The sequence below is a fragment of the Salarias fasciatus genome, chromosome 11, assembly GCF_902148845.1.
Source record: "Salarias fasciatus chromosome 11, fSalaFa1.1, whole genome shotgun sequence".
Taxonomy (NCBI): Eukaryota; Metazoa; Chordata; class Actinopteri; order Blenniiformes; family Blenniidae; genus Salarias; species Salarias fasciatus.
The window spans coordinates 33,847,242-33,871,738 of NC_043755.1; the positions used below are offsets into that span (position 1 = coordinate 33,847,242).

A 24,497-nucleotide genomic window follows, 5' to 3' on the forward strand; every position below is an offset into this window, starting at 1 on the left:
TAATGAGTGGAGAGAAGGAAGAGGGTGCAAAGATCCAACAGTGACCCTTCGATTGGAACTGACACTCCAAACGAGCGGCTGCTACACCCGAACAGAGAGAGAACAGAGAACACCCTGCAGACTTTTGCTAGAGAATATAGCGGTAGTTATCTGGGACGAGCGACCTGAGGATCCAGGTGTCAAATTACAAACCAGGACATCAGGAGAGACCTAATCCAGATTGCCATTAGTTATTGCCCCCACCCCCCACCCTCCCAAAACCAGGAGAGGCACCAGGAAATGGGAGTGTAGAAAGACCCCATTGCCCTCACCAAGAATGCCAGATTTATAAAACAGCTTCATTTTTAAGGATTAAACCGTCCTTGACGTGAATACTGGACATTACATATGCCCCTCAGTATTCTGGAAGCTTCAGGACCAATCGTTGCAGTACCACCAGGAGTCAGAAGGGGCCACTGTTGAGTTTTACAAGCTCATCAAACTTTTTATCTAGAAAGTGTTTCACCCACCCACAACCCCGAAAAGGACAAGCGCCAGAAAATGGATGGATGGATGGATGGACAGATGTTTCCTTTCAGTTCAGTGATGCTCGTCATACCTTCAGTTCATTTTTCTGGTTTTCTACTTTTCTTCTCTTCAAGGTTTGTTTAAAAAAAAAAAACTACTTGACTGAAAATAGAACAGGAGAATAGTTTATGAAAAAAGGCATGAGCTTGTCTGATGGGATCAACGGTCATCATGGAGGCATCTGGTCCATGTTCTGGAAACAATCAAATGTTTGTAAGTTATCACAGCTCATCAGGGGAACATGAATGTTCTTTAAAAATACGCATCAACACCAAATAAGTATGAAAAAACAGTTTATTAAAACAATTTGTTAAAACATCTGTTTTAGGATCATGAATGTAAACACACGTAAATCACCTCAACACTTTGTTGAGAGGTCTCACAACCAAAATCAACCACAGTCACCTGGACTCATCCTCTGGGGAACATAAAGCTCCCCGGAGGATGGAAAATCAACATTCAGTGAATTTTTAATGTTGTAAAAGATCATTTACAGGTGAATTTTGAATGGTAAAGTCAGATGTTCCGCAGTATTCAGGGCTCATCGTCTGAGGAACACAAACCAAACTTCATTTGGTCGTTACAGGAACGGCTCAGCAGCTCGCCCTCTGAAGAACATGAATTCTCCCTGGAGGATGAACATCCAAGCGCCAAACAGAGTCACCTGATCGACGCTTGATAAACTCAGACCAGCTGGTTTCACTGAAGAAATGAGATGCCCAACTGTGCCATTAGGGTTCATCTTCTCAGAAAAGTGAACCAACCCTCATTTCACCCTTTGCAGAATGTGAATATTGAAATAAACTGATGTTTGAAAACCCAAAGTTGTGGGTTGATAAAACTATAAAAGAATATACAGTCTTGAAAAATCTGGTCTTGACCGTGACTATTTGAGAGTCATCAGGGTTCGTCCTCTGGGCTACATGGATGGTTTGAGCAGTTTAAAGTTGCCTGAATTGTGTTTGGATGTTCTTAAACAAGGAGCAAAACTTAAAACCATGATCATCTCTAGAGCAAAGGTCACACCGTGTCCAGAGTCACTGAGGTTCATCCTCTGAGGAACCGAACTGTTCATTTCTTCACTGTGAAGAAAACATCCTAAAAACCTCCAAAAACCGATCTGTTCAATCAGCTCGAGCCAACTGATTTCACTCTGAAACTCTTCATTCCTGCAACTTTTCTTTGACCAACTTTCGTGTAAACCCAGCGACCAAACAAATGACCCCTCAAGCAATTCACCAGCTGAGCAGCCAAACGGTCCAACACCTGACCGACCAACCAAACAACCCAACACATGGCCAACCAAACAACTTAAACAACTGAACAACCGTTGTCTCGACCTGCGCGGGTCCATCTCCTCTCTGACCTTTGACCTTTGACATCTGCAGCAGAAAGTCTTCACCTCGCCAGAATTCCCACAGACGCTCTTTGAACGTTCATTCCGCCCGTTTCTTGGCGAACACTGCCGACACGCTCCGGACAATCCCGCGGACGCCGGCCGTGCTCTTCCTGAGCGCGCGGCTCTCGGCGACGAGGTCGACCAGCCGGTGGAACACCAGCAGCGCGCCGTGGTACGTCTCGGCCGCCGACACCTCGAAGAAGCCGCAGCGCTGCGACAGGGCCAGCAGGCGGCCCTCCTCGCCGGACACGCTGCGGTGGCTCCGCAGGTCCCGCTTGTTCCCCACGATGACCACGGGCGCGCTCAGCGACTTCCTGCGGCGGCGGATCCGCTGCAGCTGCTGCCGGACCACCTCGAAGCTGCCGCGGTCGCAGATGTCGTAGACCAGGATCATCCCGTCGGCCCACTGCAGCTGCTTGTCGCTCGTGGAGACACACTTCTCTGAAAGCTGGACACAAACACACTCACACTGATTACTCCTTTCACTACTCTGATTACTCCTGTAAAGTGTGTAGATGTGTGTGTGTGTGTGTGTGTGTGAGCGTGTGCGTGTGTGTGTAGCTACCTGTGTGTACTGGGAGTCCCAGATGTTGAAGGAGATCTCCTGACCATTGACCCGGTCCACTCGGCTGTAAACGGACTCTAAAGAAGAAGAAGGGCCTCAGTATCACCAGTGAGAGGCATTCAGAGATGTCAGAGTGTGAGGAAGTGAAGCTCTCACCCATATCTCCGTACTCCCGATGAACCTCCTGGTCAGGAATCTGACTGTCAGAGCTGCACAGAAACCAACAATTCACAACATCAGAACTCTGCTTTAGATTACTTTTCAAACACATTCAGCCGCACGGGAGGCTTCATGGAGCTGTGATCCGATTATTGGGATGAAAAAAACTGATGAATGAATTCAGGCTGGAATGAAAAGCAGAGGAAACGTGTGTGAGACTGACCCGACTTGCCCACGTTGTGCGCTCCCAGCAGCAGGATGTTGACCTCTACCCTCTGCTGGTTCGCCTCCGTCACCTCCACCACTCTTCCTCTCCTCCACCACCATCACGACGGCGCTGCCTTCACTGGACGTAGGAACTTAGAACACTCAGAAATTCTGCTCTCCAGCTTCTGGGCTGCTCAGTATATACACTCTGAGGTGGGCGGGGCTTGTGAGCTGGAGTCTGTGATTAGTGTGTGTGTGTGTGTGTGTGTGTGTGGTGTGTGTAGTGAGGGCAGTGTGCTGGATCATTTCTCTGGTGGGCGAGGCGTTCACAGCTGTTGAAACATTCTCTGCACTGTGGAGCTATTTCTGCATGACGGAAGCATTTCTCCACTGTGAAGGCACGTCTGAGCCATGTAAACAAAACTATGCATCATGGGGGTATCTGTGTTTTTCTGCACAGTGGAGGCATTTTTTTCACCATCTAAATGTCTTCGCACTGCGGGGATATTTCTTTTGTTGGGGCATTTCCGCTCCGTGATGACATGTTTTTCGCAGTGAAGGCCTGTCCTTACTGTATTCTGGTGCAGTGGGGACATTTTTCACTGTGACGACACGTCTGTGTGAAGTCTTTGCACTGTGTGCACACTGTGTTCTGACAGGACGTTTTCTGCACCATGGACATATTCCTGTATTTTGAAAGAATCCTTTCACTGTGATTGTTGCTCAGAGTATCTCTGCACTGTGAGGGGATTCTTACACTGTCAGGGTCTTTGTGCAATTTCTTTTTTCTTTCGTTTTTGAATGTTTACATGAAGACAGAGTCAGAGTACTTTCAGAAAATTCTGTGTTTAGGGAGCCGTGGACAGAATGTTGTGTTTTCAGCCGCTCTGAGCAACGAGAGGTTTCTGTTTTCACTTGAAGATGTTGTCGTGTACATGATTAACTATGATTAGTTCGATCAATCAATTGCCAGTCAGGATTCAGATGCAGGTGATCAGATGATGACCAACTCTCCTTTTATTATTGTGGGCTTTTGATTTATGTAATTTGAATGAGGCTTTTGAAAAGAACCCCTCTCCCGTCGAATTCAGTTCAATATATTTATGGCTCCAGTCTTGTGTGTAAATTTAACACATTGATCAAAAAAAAAAAAAATCACATTTTTAGGGCAAATTCCTGGGTTTCTGGAGAAGTCAAACTCATCAAAGCTCCTCTGTCAGGATCCGACCCTGTTGAAGGTGTGTTCTGCGGCTTTTTGGCGCCACCTGCTGGTTTGAATCTGCACTCAAAACAACGCTCGAGAAAACTCAAACATCTCCTGAACGACGCGTGGGGCGGTTTCATGAGTTTCATCCCCTCTAGAATGAAACAACACGTCATTTCCGCAGCCAGCCCGCTTTTCAGCTCAGCAGAAGAAAGACGGGACGCCGACGACAACAAAGAATGAAGAATGGAAAATGAAAAGTGAAAACAGCCACCAGGCGCCCAGTTCAGGAAAAGAGGGAGCAAGGTGTCCCAAGGTGTCCCAAGGTGTCCCAAGGTGTCCCAAGGTGTCCCAAGGTGTCCCAAGGTGTCCCAGGGTGTCCCAAGGTGTCCCTCATGTATGATATATGAGGATTGCCCAGTCGGGGGCGCTATCGGCTCACCTCATTGCAGCAGCTCAGCAAAAATCACCATTTTGGACATTTTTAATTTTGGTTAAAAAAAGAGAGAGAAAACCCTCTCCCATATCATTTCTAGTTCTTTCAAGGTAAAAAAAAAAAGTGTGTATGCGTACAAGGCGTAAGAATGTACTTTCACGTCGTATATGCAGTTTGTTGGAACTCTTCTCTGTACCTCTGAGACAGGTAACTGACTGTTTCCAGTTACACACATAAAAATATGGCCTATATCATGATAACTGGTTTCCATGGAAACCAAAATAAATGTTTTTGCCTCAAATCATCAAATCGGCTGACCCTTGACTTTCCACCTCATTGCTGATTTTCTCTAGCCTGGTAAACCAGACCCGCCCGCTCCTCATCCACATTTTCAAAATCCAAACACAGATGAGGAGTGGGCGGGGCTGGTTTACGACGCAAGATTTTCTCAGTCGGAAGCTCTTAATCGTCATCTTCTGCCGTTGGTCGTCGTGTGTCTTCCATCAGTAACTGGTTTCTATTTTTAATCATCTACAAAACTCTTCCCGATTCCTGATAATCATCATCGACAGTCGTGTTATTTTATAAAAATGAATCAGAATCTTTATTATCATTGGACTAAAAGAACAGCAACATTATATGCCATCAGATTTGAGGCTGAAAACACACATTACTGATCATCATCATCATCAAACTTTATTACAGTCAAGAGGTCCAGGTTAAGAACAAGAGTAATCAGATCAGAACAAATAGCTTTAGTTTTATCAAATACACAAAAAACATACACAAAACCCTTAATGTTTTTTCTACTTCCATAAAAGCTTTTTATTTTGAAAATCCAATCGGAAGCACACAGAAAATGCTATTTGTTGCCTTTTGTGAAAGTTGGCGGTGTGCTTTTGTATTGAAAATCCAACCGGAAGTCCCGTGTGGCCGGCCGGGTGTGATGTTTCAGCACAAAGAATCCAGACAGGAAAGAGTCCGTGGAGGCAGAAAACTCTGGAAATCGGAGCAGAAGAGAAGAAAAGGAGCGTCTTGATGACTTTTTTTGTTTCTTCCCACGTTCGTGAGGATGCAGCGCGGTAACGGACCGGAAGCGGGGCAAAAACTACCAGCGGTGAGTCGGGGCGCGTCCCGAAAAAACTCATCCAAGTTTCCCCTCTTGAACCTCAAAGTTTTCTTCCCTCCACAAAAACATAAGTTAAATTCTTTCTCTGCATGTTTGTCTCTGTGTGTAAAAGCGTGAACCGTGGTAGTTTCGGGAGCGGGACGTGTCGGCCGATGTTACGTTAGTTTTGGTCTGCTTCTTATCTGCCCCCCCCCCCCCCCCAGCAGCCGCGGACACGCTCCTCGTGTTATCTGCTGCCCGTCCATCCTCCGCAGAGGCACGGACAGTTTTCAGTCGTCAGCTGTTGTCTGAGCTGGAAGGCGAACTGGATAAACTCCGATGAACTTCAGTTCGCCTGCAGAACAGGAAGAGGTCCCGGTGATGCCGGGCTGGCTCTCAGCCCCCAGCAGCTGGACCGGGGCTCTGCAGCCGTCAGACTTTAGACTGTATTTATCTCACCGTGGAGAAATTTACCATTTCTTTTATGACCAAAAGAGCCATTTCAGTGACTTTCCGTCAAGTCACGTTGTTGTGGAGCCATAAAGAACATTTAACCTTTAAAACGAGGCGAATGCAGCTCAGGAGAGAACAAACAAAACCAGACCTCATGATGAATTCATGAAGTTTCTACAGTTCAAAAAAGTGAACATTTCATTACTGTAGTTCTATTTTTGTACCTGATTTTAACAGTTTTCTTTCTCTTTTAAGCTTTTTTTTTTGACAGTTTTGAAATTTTGGCTGTTTTAGCCATTTTCTAGACAGTTTTCTATGTTTTTTTCTGCCATATCTCACTTTCTTATGTTACAAATTGGAGACATTTCAGTTTTTTTAAGCTGTTCTATCATACTTTGCCCATTTCTTGTGGGTTTGCTATTTTTCCCCAATTTGACTTGAACCTTTTCTGAATCCCTTTGAACCAAGAGTGACGAATCATATAAGTGAAATGTTTATTCAGGTATCACGTGGTGAAGGCTTCATGGAGCCGCAGCTTGCAGACCCCTGAGCTGGACTCTCTCTACGCTCACATACGAGGATCTTATTCATGGATTTTTCATCTGCTTTTTTAAGATGTAAACACGCCACCTCTCTGACCCCCGGATTCACCCCACAGTGATTTTGTGGATGAAGGACTTTTTGCTGGACAGACCACAGCATGTGTTTATCAGTGTTTTTAAAAACGGGGCTCTCTCAGGACCAGCTCCATGCTTGTGGAGTATGCAGACCACGTGGCCCCGGGGGCTCACATCACCGACCCGGGCCCAGCACGAGGTTCACACACTGGTCCTTCACTGGAGCTCAACGCCCTCAAAACTCAACAGCTGTGCTCAGTAGGGCTGGTCCCGAATATCTGAATATTCGTCGCTATGATGACATTTGGCGAATAATTTTGTGACCCGAATCATGCATCCTCGAAGGCATTCCCGTTGCTCCAGACAGTACCTCAGATGGTAGAGCGGGTCGTCTTATAACCGAAAGGTTGGCGGTTCGATCCCCGCCCGCGCAGGCGTAAAGCTGTCGTTCGTGTCCTTGGACAAGACACTTCACCCACCTTGCCTAAGTGTGGAAGTGTGAGAGTGAATGGTTGGTGGTGGTTGGAGGGCCGATGATGCAGACTGGCAGCCTCGCTTCCGTCAGTCTCCCCAGGGCAGCTGTGGCTGCAGCAGCAGCTTACCACCACCCAGTATGGTGTGAACGGGTTAATGTGATACTGCAGTGTGAAGCGCTTTGGGCTCTGTCAGTGCAGGGTAAAAACCGCTGTACAAGTGTAGTCCATTTACCATTGACGGCCTGATAGCTTCACACAGTCCGACGTGTTTTGTTTGCTGCGGCACTCGGGTGCCTGCCAGCGGGCCAACAGCTATTCGAACCAGCCCTCCAGCTCAGGGAGGAGCTCCGCTTCAGGCACCGGGGGACAGAGATGGACAGCTGCCTGTCCTCTGGCAGCACTCAGACTGTCTTTATAAGAAGGCACAGCAGGGTCTCCACCTGCTCAGGAACTTTGGCTCTTTTAACATCAGCAAAGACGTTTTCGCCCTGGTTTATACATCACTGATCAAATCCATCCTCAGCTTTAAAGCCATACTTCAACATTTTGGCAAATTGGCCCATTTAGCGCAATTCCTCAGTCATTTGAACAGCATACTTACTGTGTTTGTGAGGGCGAGCTGTTGTTTATTCAGAGGTGAGTCGGGGAAGGTTTTCGGGACGGACACAATGGAAGTGGACGGTATTTTTGTTCCCCTTCGTCAAACTCATCAAATACACAATCCAACAACCCCAAAACACTTTGGTGGACACGTTATAATCCACACATTCACTACGCTGTGGAATATTAATGCAAAATTACCAGATTGAGTTGTTTATGCGAAGATTGCTAAGACGGAACTACTTACTAACATGGCGTCTGGGCGTAGTGATCTCTAAAGAAAAAGTAGTTCCCAGTATTTGCTTCAATGTCGTAACTACAATATTATTTGTTGGTGTTCCACAGCGTAGTGAATGTGCGGATTATAACGTGTCCACGCCATTACTCCTGAGTGGAAACTTGAATCCAAATGCCTCCAAACAACATATTTCCCTGAGAGTCATACGGTGGACAACCTCGAGGCGGCGCTCAGAGCTGCACTTCAGGACTGGCAACTTGACGAGAAAAAACTTTTTCAGCGATAACCACCAGGGCTGTACCAATACATGTATTAGCATTGAACCGTTTCGGTACGGGCCGTTCGGTTCGGTACAGGACTGTGCACGGGTGAGTTCACGGGCCAAAGTTTTATTTTTTCCCCCGGCTCACGGGCCGGATGGTGCGTGTGTTTACGTTCTGCCGCTAGCATGTGCAGCTACACCTGCAGCCATGATTGCTGCTGCTAGCAGCTTCGTCCAGGCTGCACATGTCCGCGTGGCGCATTGGTCCCTGGGACGGAATGTCATGAACTTCTGTCCACGGACGTCCGCGCGCAGGACAGATTTTGTGACCAGGTTGCACGTATGCGCACGTCGCGCCGGTACACGCATGCGCCAGAGCGCCACCGCAAACAAACCATGACAGACGCTGACTTTGAAAAGTGAGTCTGTGAAGCGAACAGGCTGCAACTCTGTCTGAAGAAACTCAGAGAAGAGCTGGAGGACGGAGAGAGCAGACTCTGTCAGGAGGAGGAGAAGGTCTGTGTGCGAACTGTACCGCGGCTGTCGGGGGGCTCACTTATTGGGGGGGTGCGCGTGCCTCGGAGGGAACATGTCTGCTTTAAGTGACGCTTTAGGCATAGCGCCCCCACGCTTCAATGGTGAGGACAAGTACTGCATGCAGGTCGGCATCTTTATTAAAGTGAAATAGTGATGCTCAAATCATCCATTAAAACTGGCCTAAATCTGCATATAATTCATGATCATGATCATACTAAATCAAGAATAATAAATTAAAGGAAATACATGGGGGAAACAGCATTTTTCCAATATTTAGGGCCCCCCCAAAATTTCACAAATCATGTTTTCAGGGGGGCTCATGTCTCATCAAGGGGGGCTGAGACCCCGCTGGCCCCCCATAGTTCGCACCCTGAGTGAAAGTATCTAATCGCTCGGCACCGCCCCGAGATTCAGAAACAGAAAAAAAAGGCGTACACAGCTGAGCCCAAATGTAGCAGGAGAGAAGAGCGTTGGCATCGGTGATGTGCCGCAAAGACACAGACACGCGGACATGGGGAGCATGGACCACAGCAAGAAGATTTAGGTTTTGCATTTTGTTCCCTACTGTATCGAAACCGAACCGAACCGTGACCTCAGAACCGAGGTACGTATCGAAACGAGATTTTTGCGTATCGTTACACCCCGAATAACCACTGACAACGCCGCCAACATTTCTGCTGCAATCAGGTCCCTGCATTGGCCGTGGCTGATCTGCTTCGGTCACAATCTCAGCCTGGCTGTCACGAATACATTGCATGACCAGAGGCAAAAAACCCGGCGCGCCATCGGACTGTGCCGCAGTATTGTCGGGGCCTTTTCACTCAGCTGGCAACGCAAGAGAGAGCTCCAGAAGAAGCAAGTGGAGATGGGACTCCCAGAACACAGTCTCATAACGGTAAGCAGAAATTTGTATCTGAATATCTGAAACAGTTGTGACGTAGGCGAACTAAAAATAGAATCATGGTCTTATTTATTATTCCTTTATTTATTCATTTATTCATTTTTTTATTTACTCACTCATTCATTTGTTTATTCATTCATTAATTCATTTATTTATGTATTAATTAATTCATCCATCGGCAGGACTGTGCAACCCGTTGGGGCTCCAAACTGGCAATGGTGGAGCGCCTCCTGGAGCCGGCTCAGGCGGTCAGACTCGTCTTGTCTGACGACAGACGGAGCGGCCGTCCCTGACCCGGCAGGACTCGGATGTCTTCAAAGCTGTTCACGTCGCGCTGAAACCAGGCGGTGACTTCACCGATATTTTGTCAGGAGAACATTGTGACGAGCTCCTCTGTCCTCCCCGTACTCCAGCTAAGCAGGGACAGAAAAACGACCTCCAGCTGACAAAGTCAATCAAAGCCGGAATTCGGAAAAAGCTGGAGGCCAAGTAGGGCTGGGCGATGTATCGAATTAATTCGATTAATTCGACTTTATATTTTCAATCGATGTGAAAAATATTAAATCGCAACATCGAGTTAAATTTTTTCTGTCCCTCCGCCATTTTTACCGGACGTGTGTAATACACACAGTCGCCACACCAGGAGGACTGGCGCTGTAGCACAGACTAGTCAACATTCTCTTACAAATGAGAAGAGTTAGAGAAGAGTCCCAGCCGCGGACAGAGAATGCTCGCTCTCCCCCGCCCATCGTATCTCTCCCGGCGCCACGAGAATCCCACACCGCGGCGCTTTAACGGTGAAACACGGTCCGTTCCTCGTCTTCTGCCATCACGCACTCGGCCGAATTATCAGAAAAATAAAAAAGAAAAGGCTGATATAAGGCACAAAATGAAATAAAGAGCGCAAATATGACAAAAGTGAAAATGAAACCTTAATCGCTTTTTGTCGGTGCTTAACTTTGATCTGTGTGGGATCTGAACCCACTTAAATTTGATCTATATGTGCTTTTTTTTTTTATAAATTGTTTTTTTTCTCCAGTTTTCCTTTTATTTATTTCAGTGCAGTGCCCATGCAAGTGTTCTTGTTAAAACTACTTCAGTAAATAACTATATTGCCAACACAGTTAAATGCTGATGTTTTGGCATTCAATAAAACATCCTATTTTTTGAAAAATGTGTAATTGTGTTTCTTTACACAGAGAAAAATCGATTAAAATTGTTAATCGGATTTCAAGAAAAAAAAAAAATCGAGATTTAATTTTTTGACTATATCGTCCAGCCCGAAGGCCAAGTATGGGTCCGATTCAGTGCGCAAATTAATGCGAAAATGCACTTTCCTGGACCCTCGTTACGGTGGAGGATATGAGACTGATGGCAGCGCATCGGCTGAGGCCAGGGCGGAATCACAGGCTGAGATCGTGAGCTTGGAGGGGCGAGCACCAGCAGGTCCAGTGGCCGTGAGAGTGGAGCAGGAAGAGGCGCAACCTGAACCCCCACGAAGAAAGGTGACTCTGGGAAGTCTCCTGCAAAAACAAGCCGATGCAGCGTCCGGTCCCGTCGGCACCACAGAGGACCGAGTCGGAGCTGAAATAACAGCCTACTGTTCGGAGCCCGTGATTCAAGGAGACGACGGCCCCCTGCTGTGGTGGGAATGCGCTGCCAGGCGTTTTCCCCTGATGTCGCGAGTGGCCAGAAAGTGCCTGTGCGTCTGTGCCACAAGCTCGCCATCTGAACGGGTTTTCAGCACCGCAGGAAGTGTTGAAAGTTCACAACGTTCCCTGTTACAGCCGAAAAGGTTAACATGCTGGTTTTTCTGGCTAAAAATCTTGAGTAAACCTGTTGCTACTTCCCACCCAGCTCACACTGGCACTGTGTGTGTGTGTGTGTGTGTGCGTGTGTTGTTTCTTTTGCTTTTTTCACTTTTTTATAAACTGTTATTTGTTATTCAAAGTCGTTCAAGCTGTAATCTAATATGTGCACGGCGCATTTGCAAAAAGTGTTCTGGATGCTCTTGTTCATTTAAATGTTTGACTGTATTTACACATTTTTAAAAGCCATTTTTGATGTTCAGAGTTGTTCAGGCTGTTATTTAATTGATATTTGTGTTCTAGATGCTGACGTTAATTTCATTGTTGTATTTGCACTTTTTGCACTGTTGCGAATAAAAGTTGTCAATATTGAGCATATTATGTTGTTATTGTTTCATTATTAGTGTTTTGTATTCAGTTTCTAAACGGTGTAGAGACAAGCCAACAGTTTGGTGATGCTGTCTGAGCCTTGAGTTATTATTACCTCCACCAAGGAGGTCATGTAATCATGTCGGTTTGTTGCTTGGTTGGTCTGTTGGCAACATTACGGAAAAAGTTATGGACGGATTGCAATGAAACTTTGTGGAAAGGAGGGTCTTGGGCTAACTTAGAAGCCATTAAATTTTGGTGATGATCCGGATCACTGTCTGGATCCAGGAGTTTTTTACAGGATTCTTTATCATTGAGAGATAGGGAGTCTTTCACATGGTTGGGCAGGCCCGCCGACGGGGGGCCTGTGCTGCCTGTGCTGCGCTCCGATCACACCCGCGATCACAACGTTGTTTTATTATATCTGGTGTTCTTATTGTTGTTGGTGACTGATTTGAGCCGTGGCGGAGGTCTGCGCTCTCTGAGTGCCAAATTCTAGTTTTTAATTAGTCTCGGTAATACCTTATACCGGGGTAAAATGTGGAGACGGTATGACGGGATCAAAATTTAATTCCCTAATTTGACCCTAATGGATAGTTTTTTAAATGTTTTTTAAATTAGAATTTCTTCTCTGATTAATATAACATGCTCCTTTTTTAATGTGTTTTTCCTACCAAAAGCCAGTGTGGTCTGAATCAGCCAGTAGGCGCAGCTCATGCGTTACCCGTTAAACGTTCCACTTCGTGTTAATGAAAGCATTTTTTCTCCCTTCTGGTGACTTTAACTAACTTACAGTCATAAAACACGGAGGACTTTTTTCGCCCTCGACCACAACAACTGACCGAGCCGTGATTGTTGCCTGTGTGACGGTTTAGATCCCAGTTCTGACGCTGGTTCTCCTTTAGCATTCCGATACGCCGGTTGAACCAAATGTTTTTTTCTTTCTTCGGAGGTTTGGACCTGGCGGCGTGCGTTGGGTGTCTTTGTGTGTGATGCTCAAATGAACCATGCGGCGTGGCCAGGTGCGCCACCGGACTTTCCACACACTTTCAAATCTAATTCCACAATTATACTAGTAATCAACAGAGACTTGAGGTAAAAGAAGATAAAAGTCTCTTTTGGAAAGTCCGTCCTCGTAACTTCCTGCTGTCTCAGGTTTCTAAAGGTTTTCCCCTCGGCCATTTTTCAGGGGCTTTTCTTCTCCTACCAGTTTCTGATTGTGCCGTCTCCATCCCCCACTCGCCCTTGTTTTGACCCATTGTGACATGATGAAAGTCGTTCATAAGGATGTTATTGTCAAAAAAAATACAAGTTTGTAATCACAGTATTATTACATGTTGATAGTATCGTTTCAGGTTCATAATATTAGCACACATTTCAGTTCTAGTCCAGTCTTCGGTCCATTTTACTCGAGATACAGAACGAATTCAGAAATGATCCAGAGTGGAACCATTGCGTCAGTCAGAATTTTTTAAAAAAACATGTTCAACATAAATACGAGGGGGTACCGGAAAAAAAACGGACTGTGGTTATAACTTTTATTGTGTTTGATTGTAACAATTTTTCAAAGCTGTCGCCTTTAAAGTAATCCCCGCTGATTTGAATATACCGTTGCTTCCGTGTTTTCCAGCTTTAAAAGGCGTTTGAAAACTCGCGCGTAATGATGCCGTGCAGTGCGTCCTTCGATTTTTGTTTAACCTCCTCGACGTCCTCAAATCTCCGCCCTTCAGCTCTTTCTTAATTCTTTGGAAGAGAAAAAAGTCACAGGGGGCTAAGTCCGGCGAATAGGGCAGATGAGGCAGCAGGGTCATCCCGTTTTTCTCCAGGAACTGCATTACGCGCAGGGCCCGGTGCGCCGGCGCGCCATCGCGGTGCAGCCACCACTTGCCATCCCGCAAAAGCTCCGGACGCTTCTGCCTCACTGCTTCTCGGAGCCGCCTCAGGACCTGGATGTAGTGGTCCTGGTTAACAGACTGCCAGGCGGCACAGACTCGCTGTGTTCGGCTTCCAGAAAAAAAGATCCTCGCGGATCTTTTCCTGCTTGCGTGAGGATGCGGGTCATCCGGAGCGGGGCTGGTCTTTGTTTAGCCTGCAGGCTGCAGCCACACAGATCAGCTGTGAGCTCCGAGTCTGCTCCAGTCCTGCAGCTCCACACAAACCTCCCCGTCCTCCTCTGATCCACCGAGACCAGGGACGGCTCAGGGACAGGGTTTTACTCATATTCACTGTGTTTTGTGTTGTTCAAAAGGACACGTTGGTAGCTATGTGTTAGCGCTATGATGCTAAGTTGCTACATGCTACTTTCTGCGTCAGGAGGAGGCGGTCCTCCCGAGAGAGCAGGGAGGAGGGGTGTGGGTCACGCATGGCAGCATTTCAAAAAGGACTAACTGTCACTGGATTTCTCTCTCCATGGAAAATCCTCTATACAACCTTTAAGTCTGACCTTTCTAAGCTCTTTTTTTCACTTCTCTGGAGATTTCTTTTTTCTCCCATTGGTCACCAATGCAATAAATCACTTCCTTCTTATTGATAGCTGATTTAAGCTCTTTAGTTACCCATGGCTTGTTATTTGGGTAAATAACCTTTTTTGACGGAATAACTGAATCCACACAAAACGTGACATAAGATGAGATCGAGTCACACATTTCGTTAATATCATCAGAAGAATCGAAGAAGCAGTCCCAATCAGTACATTCAAATGAAGCTTGAAGAGTAGAAACGCTGTCCTCAGACCAACATTTCAGTCTTTTTCCTCGCTTTTTCCAGGCAAGCGCCTGAACACAGGGACGTACCGCGGCGTGAGATAAACACAGTTATGATACGAGGATCCAAGCGGAGGGAGCGGCATTGACTTGTACGCTCCATTCACACCGCCATAGCACAAAGCTATGGTCGTGTTCCTCTGTGTTGTGGCACAGCTGACATATTGTTCATAAGTCTTAAGAGTATCTCTCAGACGACAGTGATTAAAGCCAGGATAAATTTTGGGGCGTCGGGGGCAGATACTATCCAGCGGTGCGTGGCGTCACCGATCAGCTGTGCAGCGGCTGCAGCGTCTGCACGCCGGTGCACGTACACAGTAGTGAAAAACAACTGCTGAAACTCGCGCGGCAAGAAAAAGGGCTGGAGAGAGATGCACGAGTTCTGTGTCAGGTGTGCAGATCTTCTCTCGCACCACCACAGTGTCACAGTACCTTTGGTTAATGGAGCAGCACACTCCTCCTCCGCGTGACTTGCCAGTAACTTCCTTGTTACGATCCAGTCTCAGCGGGATCCCAAAGCCGCTCAGTGACAGATCCTCATCCAGGTCTGAGTCGTTGAGCCAGGATTCAGTGAAGACAAGCAGGCAGGTGTTCCTGATCACCTGACTGTGATCCACGCCTCTGCCTCATCAAGTTTGTGGCGGATCGACTGCGCGTTCCCTAGAACGATCGGCGGCAGAGCCGGGAGCCTAGTTTTATTTTGATAGAATTCTTACAGAATCACACAGGTTCTCATTTCTCAGCTGTTGGCTGCTTTCTTGTCTTTCACGCAGTCCACATGTAGTTCATCCTCACCTTCCCCTATTCTGGCTTTTCCTCCTCTCCACACGTCTTCTCACCCCCGACAAGATCCCTGAACTCCCTGAAAGGTGGCGCTCCCCCACAGCGCCAGCAGCACCGTCAGAACCGTCAGATGCCAGGTGGAAACAGGCCCTAAGGAGAGGGGAACGAGGGGAACAGGCCCTAAAGAGAGGGGAACGAGGGGAACAGGCCCTAAAGAGAGGGGGACAGGGGGAAACAGGCCCTAAGGAGAGGGGAACGAGGGGAACAGGCCCTAAAGAGAGGGGGACAGGGGGAAACAGGCCCTAAAGAGAGGGGAACGAGGGGAACAGGCCCTAAAGAGAGGGGGACGAGGGGAACAGGCCCGAAAGAGAGGGGGACAGGGGGAACAGGCCCTAAAGAGAGGGGAACGAGGGGAACAGGCCCTAAAGAGAGGGGGACAGGGGAGGAAACAGGCCCTAAGGAGAGGGGAACGAGGGAAACAGGCCCTAAAGAGAGGGGAAGGAGGGAAACAGGCCCTAAAGAGAGGGGAACGAGGGGAACAGGCCCTAAAGAGAGGGGGACAGGGGGAAACAGGCCCTAAGGAGAGGGGAACGAGGGGAACAGGCCCTAAAGAGAGGGGAACGAGGGGAACAGGCCCTAAAGAGAGGGGAACGGACGAAACAGGTCCGTGAAGAGAAATGGATGTGTCCCGACTGTTCAGATGGCGGTCGTACGGCGGTTGGAAGGCGGTCGTACGGCGGTTATAAGGTGGTCGTACGGTGGTTGGATGGTGGTCATACGGCGGTTGGAAGGCGGTCGTACGGTGGTTGGATGGTGGTCATACTTCAGTTGGACGGCAGTTGTACGTTGTTTGGACCGCGGTCGTGCTGGGGTTGGATGGTGGTTGGATTTCGGTCGTACGGCGGTCGTCATGGCTTCCAAAGCATTTCCGACATGACGCCTTTCTGTGTTCTGTTTTACTCGTGCTGGTAAGATGAACGTGTTAATGGTTGCATTTCAACGTGTTAGGATCTATTTTTTTTAACGATGCCATTATTTTGAAAGGCAGACCAGCTGCCATCTTCGTCATTTCCACTTCCTGTTGCTAATGTTAAGCTGCTGCGCAGGAGCGAGTTACAGAAGAATTGTGCAGGAGTGAAACACGTGCTCTGCTCTCCCTGCACGCTGAAATAAACCAATGTATGGGTTAAATGGGTGATTTTGTGTGCTGATTACAGGCTCACAGATTGTGCGATTAATCGCGATTAGTTGGGTCTGCGATGTAGTTTTTTTAAAAAAAATGTGCCGGATTGACAGCACTGATGTTTACAGTCTGTGTTTGAACGTGTTGTCTTCTGTCTCGTAGGAGATGACGTCCACAGACCCCGAACTCCACCTGAGTCAGCAGGTAAGACAAACCGCCGGCTTGTCTCCTCATAACTGTCCAAAATCAAGTAGACTCTCAGAAACTGGCAACCCAGGCAGCGCTCTCTGATTGGACGGGGGCGGCAGCGTTATGAGGAATGTTACTTATTGAATCCTTTGTGATCACTGAAAGAGCAGAGAATCGGACGGCTGTCACATGATTCATCAGTAGATGTACGGCCAGGTCTGTGGAGTCCTTTAAAAAGAACGTGAAGACATTATTGTGAGAAGGTTTTAGCGAATACCTCGCCAGTGAAAAGCACGATGGGTAAAATCTTCGTCTTTGTACCTTTGGACAGCACTTTGATTTTATCTGAGAAAAGCACTCGAGAAATAAACTTTGCTTCCCTAGTTACTCTCTTAGCGTTCGTTGTTGCTGCTCGTCACAGTGGACGCTGCCGATGCCGCTCCAGGTTTCTCTCGGTCACCAGTTAGCAGGGACACCAGTTCGTCCAGAACACCGGCCCAGGAGGACTGACTGTGGGCGCCGCTCGTCTGAAGTGTGTGTGTGTGTGTGTGTGTGTGTGTGTGACTTTCCTCAGCTTAAGTTTTACTTTTTGGCGTGTGTGTTGAGTTTACCAGTCCTCTACAAGGCCGTGTTAAAGTGACTCGGGGAGGATCAGGGTTCGATTCCTGACCAAAGTGTAGTTTTCTTTCTGGCCTCTTTGACATGATGATGAAATGTGTGGAAGAAATCAACATTTGTAAAATATCCTGAATGTGCAAATTGAGCTTTATCTGCACCGATCACTCACTGCTGTGAATATGATCCACGAATGCTTGTCTGATCAATGCAGATTTCTTCTTTTTTTTTTTTAATGTACTTTAAATGTCACTCATGAGAATTCGACCTTCTCTCGGCTCTCGTGATAAATCAGACTCCTGCGTCCTTCCAGGCACCGCCTGGTATTTCTGGGAGTTTCACTCCTCCAGGGTTTTCAGTGACCGTGTTCAAGGCTATCGCAGCAGCTGTCCTGGGAACTCCCCGTCCACGCTGATTTACCGCCCAACCACAAATAAACACCGAGCAGCTCGCCCAGTTCCACTCAGACACACTTCATGATGGACTTCAGTGAAGATATTCTGGGTGATTTGATTTGAATCACTTTACTCAGTCGGCACTCCTCAGTACTGGTCAATAACCTGATCACTGTGGATTTTAAACCTATATTGTCCTTTTTCTGGAATATCCTGTTCGACTTTTGTTCAGTTTTAATGTGGTTTAGCTCCAGCTAAACTAATGTAGCAGTGGGAGATGTCACTCAGTTAATAATAGCTCATTCTCTGACAAAACTAAGCTCACGCAGAACCACTTGTATATATTTATGAAGAACGTCCGGCTGTATTGTTTAAAAAAGCATTCACAGCTATTGTGCGTCAAGCTGCCATCGTGACACACACCTCCTCTGCCGGTGAATCAGGACTGAACAACCTGTTTGTTTGGAACAGGAAGCTGAAACATGCAGTACTCAAACAGAGAGATGGAGGAATTCCGAAACAGACAAAATGCAGTGGATATAAAAAGTCTACACTCCCCCGTTGAAATGCCAGGTTTACGTGATGTAAAAAAATGACAGCAAGACAAACAGTTTCACAACTTTATCCACCTTAAATGTGACCTATACACCTGTACAATGGAATTGGGGGAAAAAATGAAACCTTTAAAAGGGAAAAATAAAAAATAGAAAGGCTGAAAAAACCTGGTTGCATAAATATCCACACCTCTAAACTAATCCTTGCTGCAGCAGGGATTTGGCTTTTTGGCTTTGGCTTTCATTCCTGCACTCAGTGTTTCGGGTAGAAGCCTGTCAGCGTGGAGCGTCTTGACGTGGCGATATTTCCCCCTCTTCTTTGCAAAACTGCTCCAAATGTGACAGACTACGAGGATCTCCTGAGCATAGCCCTCCTCAGATCAGCCCACAGGTGTTGGATGGGATTGAGGAAGAGAAACTGTGAATGTTTTATCAACCTCGTTTTTTTCTATGGCATGGAAATGTTTCGTTCCAGTCGGCGTTAGTGCTGGCTGAAACAGCTCATGTGCGCCGAAGACGTCGCCTCATTCCTCCTGAGTGCAGAACGTTTGACAACCCGTGTTTGGAGGCCTTTGGTCATGATGGACATGTTTGTCTCCTCAGCTCTGCAGTAACTGCGACACCTCGCTGTCCAAGTTCTGGTGCCTGGACTGTAACGGATCTCTGTGTGACGACTGTGAGCTGGCCCACCGGAGAGTCTCCCTGACCAGATCCCACCGCCTCCGCAACCAGCCGCAGTCAGGTCTGATCCCAGCCGCTCACTCTCAGATGCATGCATGTGCTGCTGAATGTTCCTATCTGATCGCTTTAAGTGGTTACTTCTTGTGTCAGAATTCATTTCTTGCTCTAAAAGCACCAACAATCTTAAAGCTCCCATATTATGCAAAATTCACTTTACAATGGTTTTGTAACAATAATATGTTTAGATATTAGTTTTTAGACCGCTGAAACTCCAAACATAGGATGAATTTAGGGAGAACAAACTTAAATACTATGTTTTTGGGCTTCTGAGACCGATATGACGTGACTGACAAATAGCATAATATGGGAGCTTTAAAAGTTGTCCATCTACTCTGCCAATCTCATCAATGTTTTGGTGATACCGATCCTTCAGATTAGGGTTCAGCTGGTCTTGGTATAATACAGATGTGGAGTGAAAAAAATGAATAGCGTTAGCATCACGTTACCTCGACCTGTCCTCCTCCTGCAGCCGCTGGATGGCATTCTTTTTGAGGTTCATTCTCTGGATCTTCTGGCCTTCATTTCATTCCTGAACTGGGAAGAAGTCCTCCGATGTGAAGTGGGCACTACACACCCGATAATCCAAATGTGGTAAAGTTGGAACTGTGATGCTGGGGTCCGTGTTGAGCGCTATTAGCCATAGCTTCAATAAATCCCGGTCACGCAGTGGGAGCCTGTGAGCTCAGTGACGTCCAGCTGGTCATTTCACTTTCACAGCAGGATGTATGCACACTGGAACCATTGTACCAAAGTTACAACCAGCTGAAAATAAACTCTGACTGCCTAAAAAAGCCGATGGAGATGCCGTGGTCTGACCGCAGAGCAGAGACGCTACTTCCATGTAAACAAACAGAATGAATGTGCGCCACGGCGCAGTGTGATGACATCATCGCTTCAGCGCTCCCGGAGAGTTGCTCAATCTAGCCGGTTTACAGACTTCCCAGTAGCGCTAAGTGATGCTGACTTAATAAATTTACATGTATCTACCACCCCACAACAAACATAAGAGAAAAGAGCGTCTGTAACGGCTGCATGTCGGCGCCCCGCCCGCTGCTGTTATATGGATATGGGAGCATCTAATTATCTCCGAACCAACTGCAAATCACACAAAAGTCAAACGGGTGAGTAAATGTTGTTGTGACGAATGTGAAATAAGGTCCAGATTGTAAAAACGACCGTTCCCCTTTAAAGGCAAAGCCTCAATAACTAATCCTCCATCGTTTCTTCCACTCAAAACGCCGTTGTTACACGTCTCTCTGTGTTGTTGTTGGAAACATGTGGCGAAGCGGAGGCTGCAGTGAGGGGGTGTGGCCTCAGAGGGGGTGTGGCCCCTGGAGTATGAAATGTCAGGCGAACTTTGTTCGGCTGTTGGCTGATGTCAACCAGCCCAACTTTGTCCGGCTTCGCTTGGCGTATGTAGAGGCCTTTGGTGTATTCCATGCAGGGAGACACCATGTAAGTGTATTGTGTGCACAGCATCATTTGGAAACCACACGTTTTTTCAGTTCTCCAAATGAGGTCGTACATCCGAAAGTCCCCGCACGGTGCAATAATTTCAGAGAACGTCGGTTCTCAGCGCATAGCAGAGCAACTTTCAAAAGATAAAAGCTCAAAAGGTTACGAACAGTTTATCATCTGCTGCGAGGGCCGAGGGCCCACCAACATCCCGTCACAGGGAGACCGAGAAGCCATCCTCAGAACAAAAAATGATGAGGCAAAATTCAAAAGACCCACGGAATTAAAGTTGAAATTTCACCCTCTGGCGTCTTTGGCCGTCGCAGCGCTCACTACATGTGAGCGTGGAAGATGAGATCGTGGCTGCTCCTGCGGAGTGTTGCAGAGATGACCGGCAGAGCTGCTTTTGATGTAAACATTTATTTTGAGGCTGACATTTTAAAAAATGATCTCTTATCGGCTCTGTGTCTCTGCTCACAAAAATTGTTTTTTATCATCTTAAAAATAAAGCCAGAATCGCCCGTTTCTCTCCCAGGCCAGTACAGAGGCGCTAATGCAGCTTTTATCTCCTGTTGGTCAGACTGCTGTAATGCCTTGCTCTCTGGCCTTCCCACAAACAGTATTTCGAATCTTCAGTTACTATGAAACTCGGCAGTGCACGGGCCGACGAGGACCAGGGGGCGGGGCCACATTACTCCAGTCTGAAGTCCTGATAGGACCAGGGGGCGGGGCCACATTACTCCAGTCTGAAGTCCTGATAGGACCAGGAGGCGGGGCCACATTACTCCAGTCTGAAGTCCTGATAGGATAAGGGGGCGGGGCCACATTACACCAGTTTAAAGTCCTGATAGGACCAGGGGGCGGGGCCACATTACTCCAGTCTGAAGTCCTGATAGGATAAGGGGGCGGGGCCACATTACACCAGTTTAAAGTCCTGATAGGACCAGGGGGCGGGGCCACATTACTCCAGTTTAAAGTCCTGATAGGACCAGGGGGCGGGGCCACATTACACCAGTTTGAAGTCCTAATAGGACCAGGGGGCGGGGCCACATTACACCAGTTTAAAGTCCTGATAGGACCAGGGGGCGGGGCCACATTACACCAGTTTAAAGTCACTGCATTGGCTCCCTGTCCACTTCAGAATGAATTTTAAGGTTCTAAATCTAAGACAGACATAATTAAATAAATAACAGATATAAATTAAATATAGGACCGACACATACAGTATGAACACTATAATAATAACAGATGTAAATTAAGTATAATTTACATAGAAATCTGACAGATATAATCAAATAAATAACAGATATAAACTCACAAAATATTAAATATAATTTAAATATAAATCTAAGACAGACATATATGTACAATATAATAGAAAAATATCAGAAACAGAAAACAGTATACACACAGGAGTGTCACAGAGCTGAATGGATGATGGATGATTGCACACGATAAGTTAAGGTTAAGATTGTTTTGACATTGAGGAGTGTGTGGTGTGTGTCTGGTCTAGTTTATGTGAGTGTGTGGTGTGTGTCTGGTCTAGTTTATGTGAGTGTGTGGTGTGTGTCTGGTCTAGTTTATGTGAGTGTGTGGTGTGTGTCTGGTCTAGTTTATGTGAGTGTGTGGTGTGTGTCTGGTCTAGTTTATGTGAGTGTGTGGTGTGTGTCTGGTCTAGTTTATGTGAGTGTGTGGTGTGTGTCTGGTCTAGTTTAGGAGAGCTACGTCATCACGTAATTCATCAGTGTATTACCGCGTTGACCCGGGTCTGCCTTTCACACTAAAGCCGAGCCGATTAAAACCCGGGTCACCTGCAGGGTTTATCGACCCGGGTCGGAATGCTGTTTAAACCCTTTCCCACTGCCACGAGGAGCCGGGTATTGGCGGGTTTAAGTGGGTTTTTTAGCCAGTGGGAGAGGGGTATTAGGCAACAGTGAACTTTCATCCTATACGTTATGCTGACGGAGGTAAAGAGGTCACAGTGCAGTGAAACACGTGTCTCGACTCTGTGGACTTTTTCCCTCATGATAACATATTGTGCAGAGCTACGACATTTTAGCAGCGATAATAAAGGACATGTGGTTAAAGGCATAACAGTTCTTCTAACACCAGTCCAGTTTATTGTTGAGGGGAACACCTGGATGTTCACCGTGCTGGGGGTTTGTAACGCCGCCTGAGGAAATCCACCACAAAGTCTTTGGTCTTTCCAGAGTTGATCTGGAGGCGGTTCTGCTGACACCAGTCCACAAAGTTCTGGATCAGTTCTCTGTTTTCCCGATCGTCATCGTTTGAGACGAGACCAACGATCGCAGAGTCATCACAGAACCTCTGCAGGTGACAGCTGGCCGAGTTGAACATGAAGTCCGCAGAGAACAGGGTGAAAAGCCAAGGAGCCAGAACTGTTCCCTGAGGGACTCCTGTGCTGCAAACCACCATGTCAGACTCTCAGTCCCGGGCTCGGTTTGTGAGGCGGTCCAGGATCCAGCCCGAGAGGTGGTGATCCACCCCTGTGACCGCCAGCTGGTCCCTCAGGAGAGCCGGCTGGATTCTCACAGTGCTTCCAGGCTCCAGGTGGGACAGAACTCTGTCCAGGAGGAAGACGACAGCATGGTCCACCCCGATGCCAGGCCGGTAGGCCGACTGCTAACACTAGAGGGCGGAGATGGGCGAGGACCAGCCTCTCCACAGCCTTCATGTGGTGGTGAGAATGGGCGAGCTGGACCTTTGTCAGGAGGAGCAGTAGGGGGTCTTTGTGTGCTGCAGCCAGAGAAAGGAGCGGTGTTGATGGTGGAGGGAGGGCAGGGACCAGGCGGTGCACACAATGGGGGTTGCAGCCGGGTTGGCTGCGTTGGGGGAGGGGCAGGAGCCGGATCAAACCTGTTGAAGAAATGGTTTATATCATTGACCCACGCCTGGTCTCCTGCAGCCTTGGAGTCTGGAACCTTATGGTCTGAGATGGTCTTCAGGCCCTTCCAGACCTCTCTGGTGTTTTTCTGCTCCGTGTTCCTCCTGTATCGACCCTTCCCCCTCCTGATGCTTCTCCTAAACTCCCTCTGCACAGACTTCAGCTCCTCCTTGTCTCCAGATCTGAAGACTCTTCTCCTTCAGGAGAGCCTTTCTCTCTGGGTCAATCCACGGTTTATTGTTGGAGAAACAGCGCTCTGTCCTGCTGGGTTCAGTGTTCTCCACACAAAGGTTCATGTAGTCCATGATGCAGTGGGTCAGACTGTCGGTGTCCTCCCCATGAGGACCCAGAGTTCTTCCCACACAGTCGTCTCCAAACGCTCTCTGAGGGCTTCTTCAGCCTCAGCAGGCCATCTCCTCACTGTGCGGGTCACAGCAGGCTGGAGATGAACCATGCAGTGGTCACCTTTCCCCAGAGGAGGCAGTGGTGAGCAGGTGTAAGCGTCCTTGCTGTTTGCATAAAAAATAAAGCCAGTGTTGTATTTTCTCTGGTGCAGCAGGTGGCATAATGTTTAAATGTGGGTAGAGTGGAGGACGGAGGGGCATGATCGAAGTCGCCACAGATCAGGAGGAGGGCCTGTTGGTCTGAGCCTGCAGCCTCCTCCCAGCAGGGGGCAGGAGGTCACAGGCTGCATCAGCATTTGCAGATGGGCGGGACGTAGGCCGCAATCATGATAACATGAGATATTTCTCTTGGGAGATAACGTGGTTGCATGCTAATGGCTAACGGTTCAATGTCCTTGAAGCAGGATTGCTGATCACACACACACACACACACACACACACACACACACACACACACACACACACACACACACACACACACACACACACACACACACGTGGGGTACTTGAACGCCTCTCGTACTTGCTGCCATTACGGAGAAAAGTAATGGAAAGTCTCTTCTCTGCGGCAAAAAACCCGATGAAAATTGTCTCAAAAATGGCTT

The 24,497-nt window shown here is 47.5% G+C and overlaps 1 protein-coding gene and 1 pseudogene across 3 annotated transcripts in view; one reads left to right on the forward strand and one right to left on the reverse strand.

Annotated features, from left to right (window-relative positions):
- Positions 1–843: 843 nt before the first annotated feature.
- On the reverse strand, positions 844–4,548 carry LOC115397273 (ras-related and estrogen-regulated growth inhibitor-like protein; annotated as a pseudogene).
- A 937-nt stretch (positions 4,549–5,485) lies between these two features.
- Positions 5,486–24,497, forward strand: part of trim33l (tripartite motif containing 33, like) — a 42,383-nt gene continuing 23,371 nt past the window's right edge. For all 3 annotated transcript variants that reach the window (XM_030101868.1, XM_030101870.1, XM_030101869.1), the window contains exons 1-3: positions 5,486–5,654; positions 16,797–16,838; positions 18,991–19,129. In XM_030101868.1, coding sequence (XP_029957728.1) covers positions 5,610–5,654; positions 16,797–16,838; positions 18,991–19,129 — 226 coding nt within the window. In that variant the 5' untranslated portion in view covers positions 5,486–5,609. The remainder of the gene's footprint in view (positions 5,655–16,796; positions 16,839–18,990; positions 19,130–24,497) is intronic.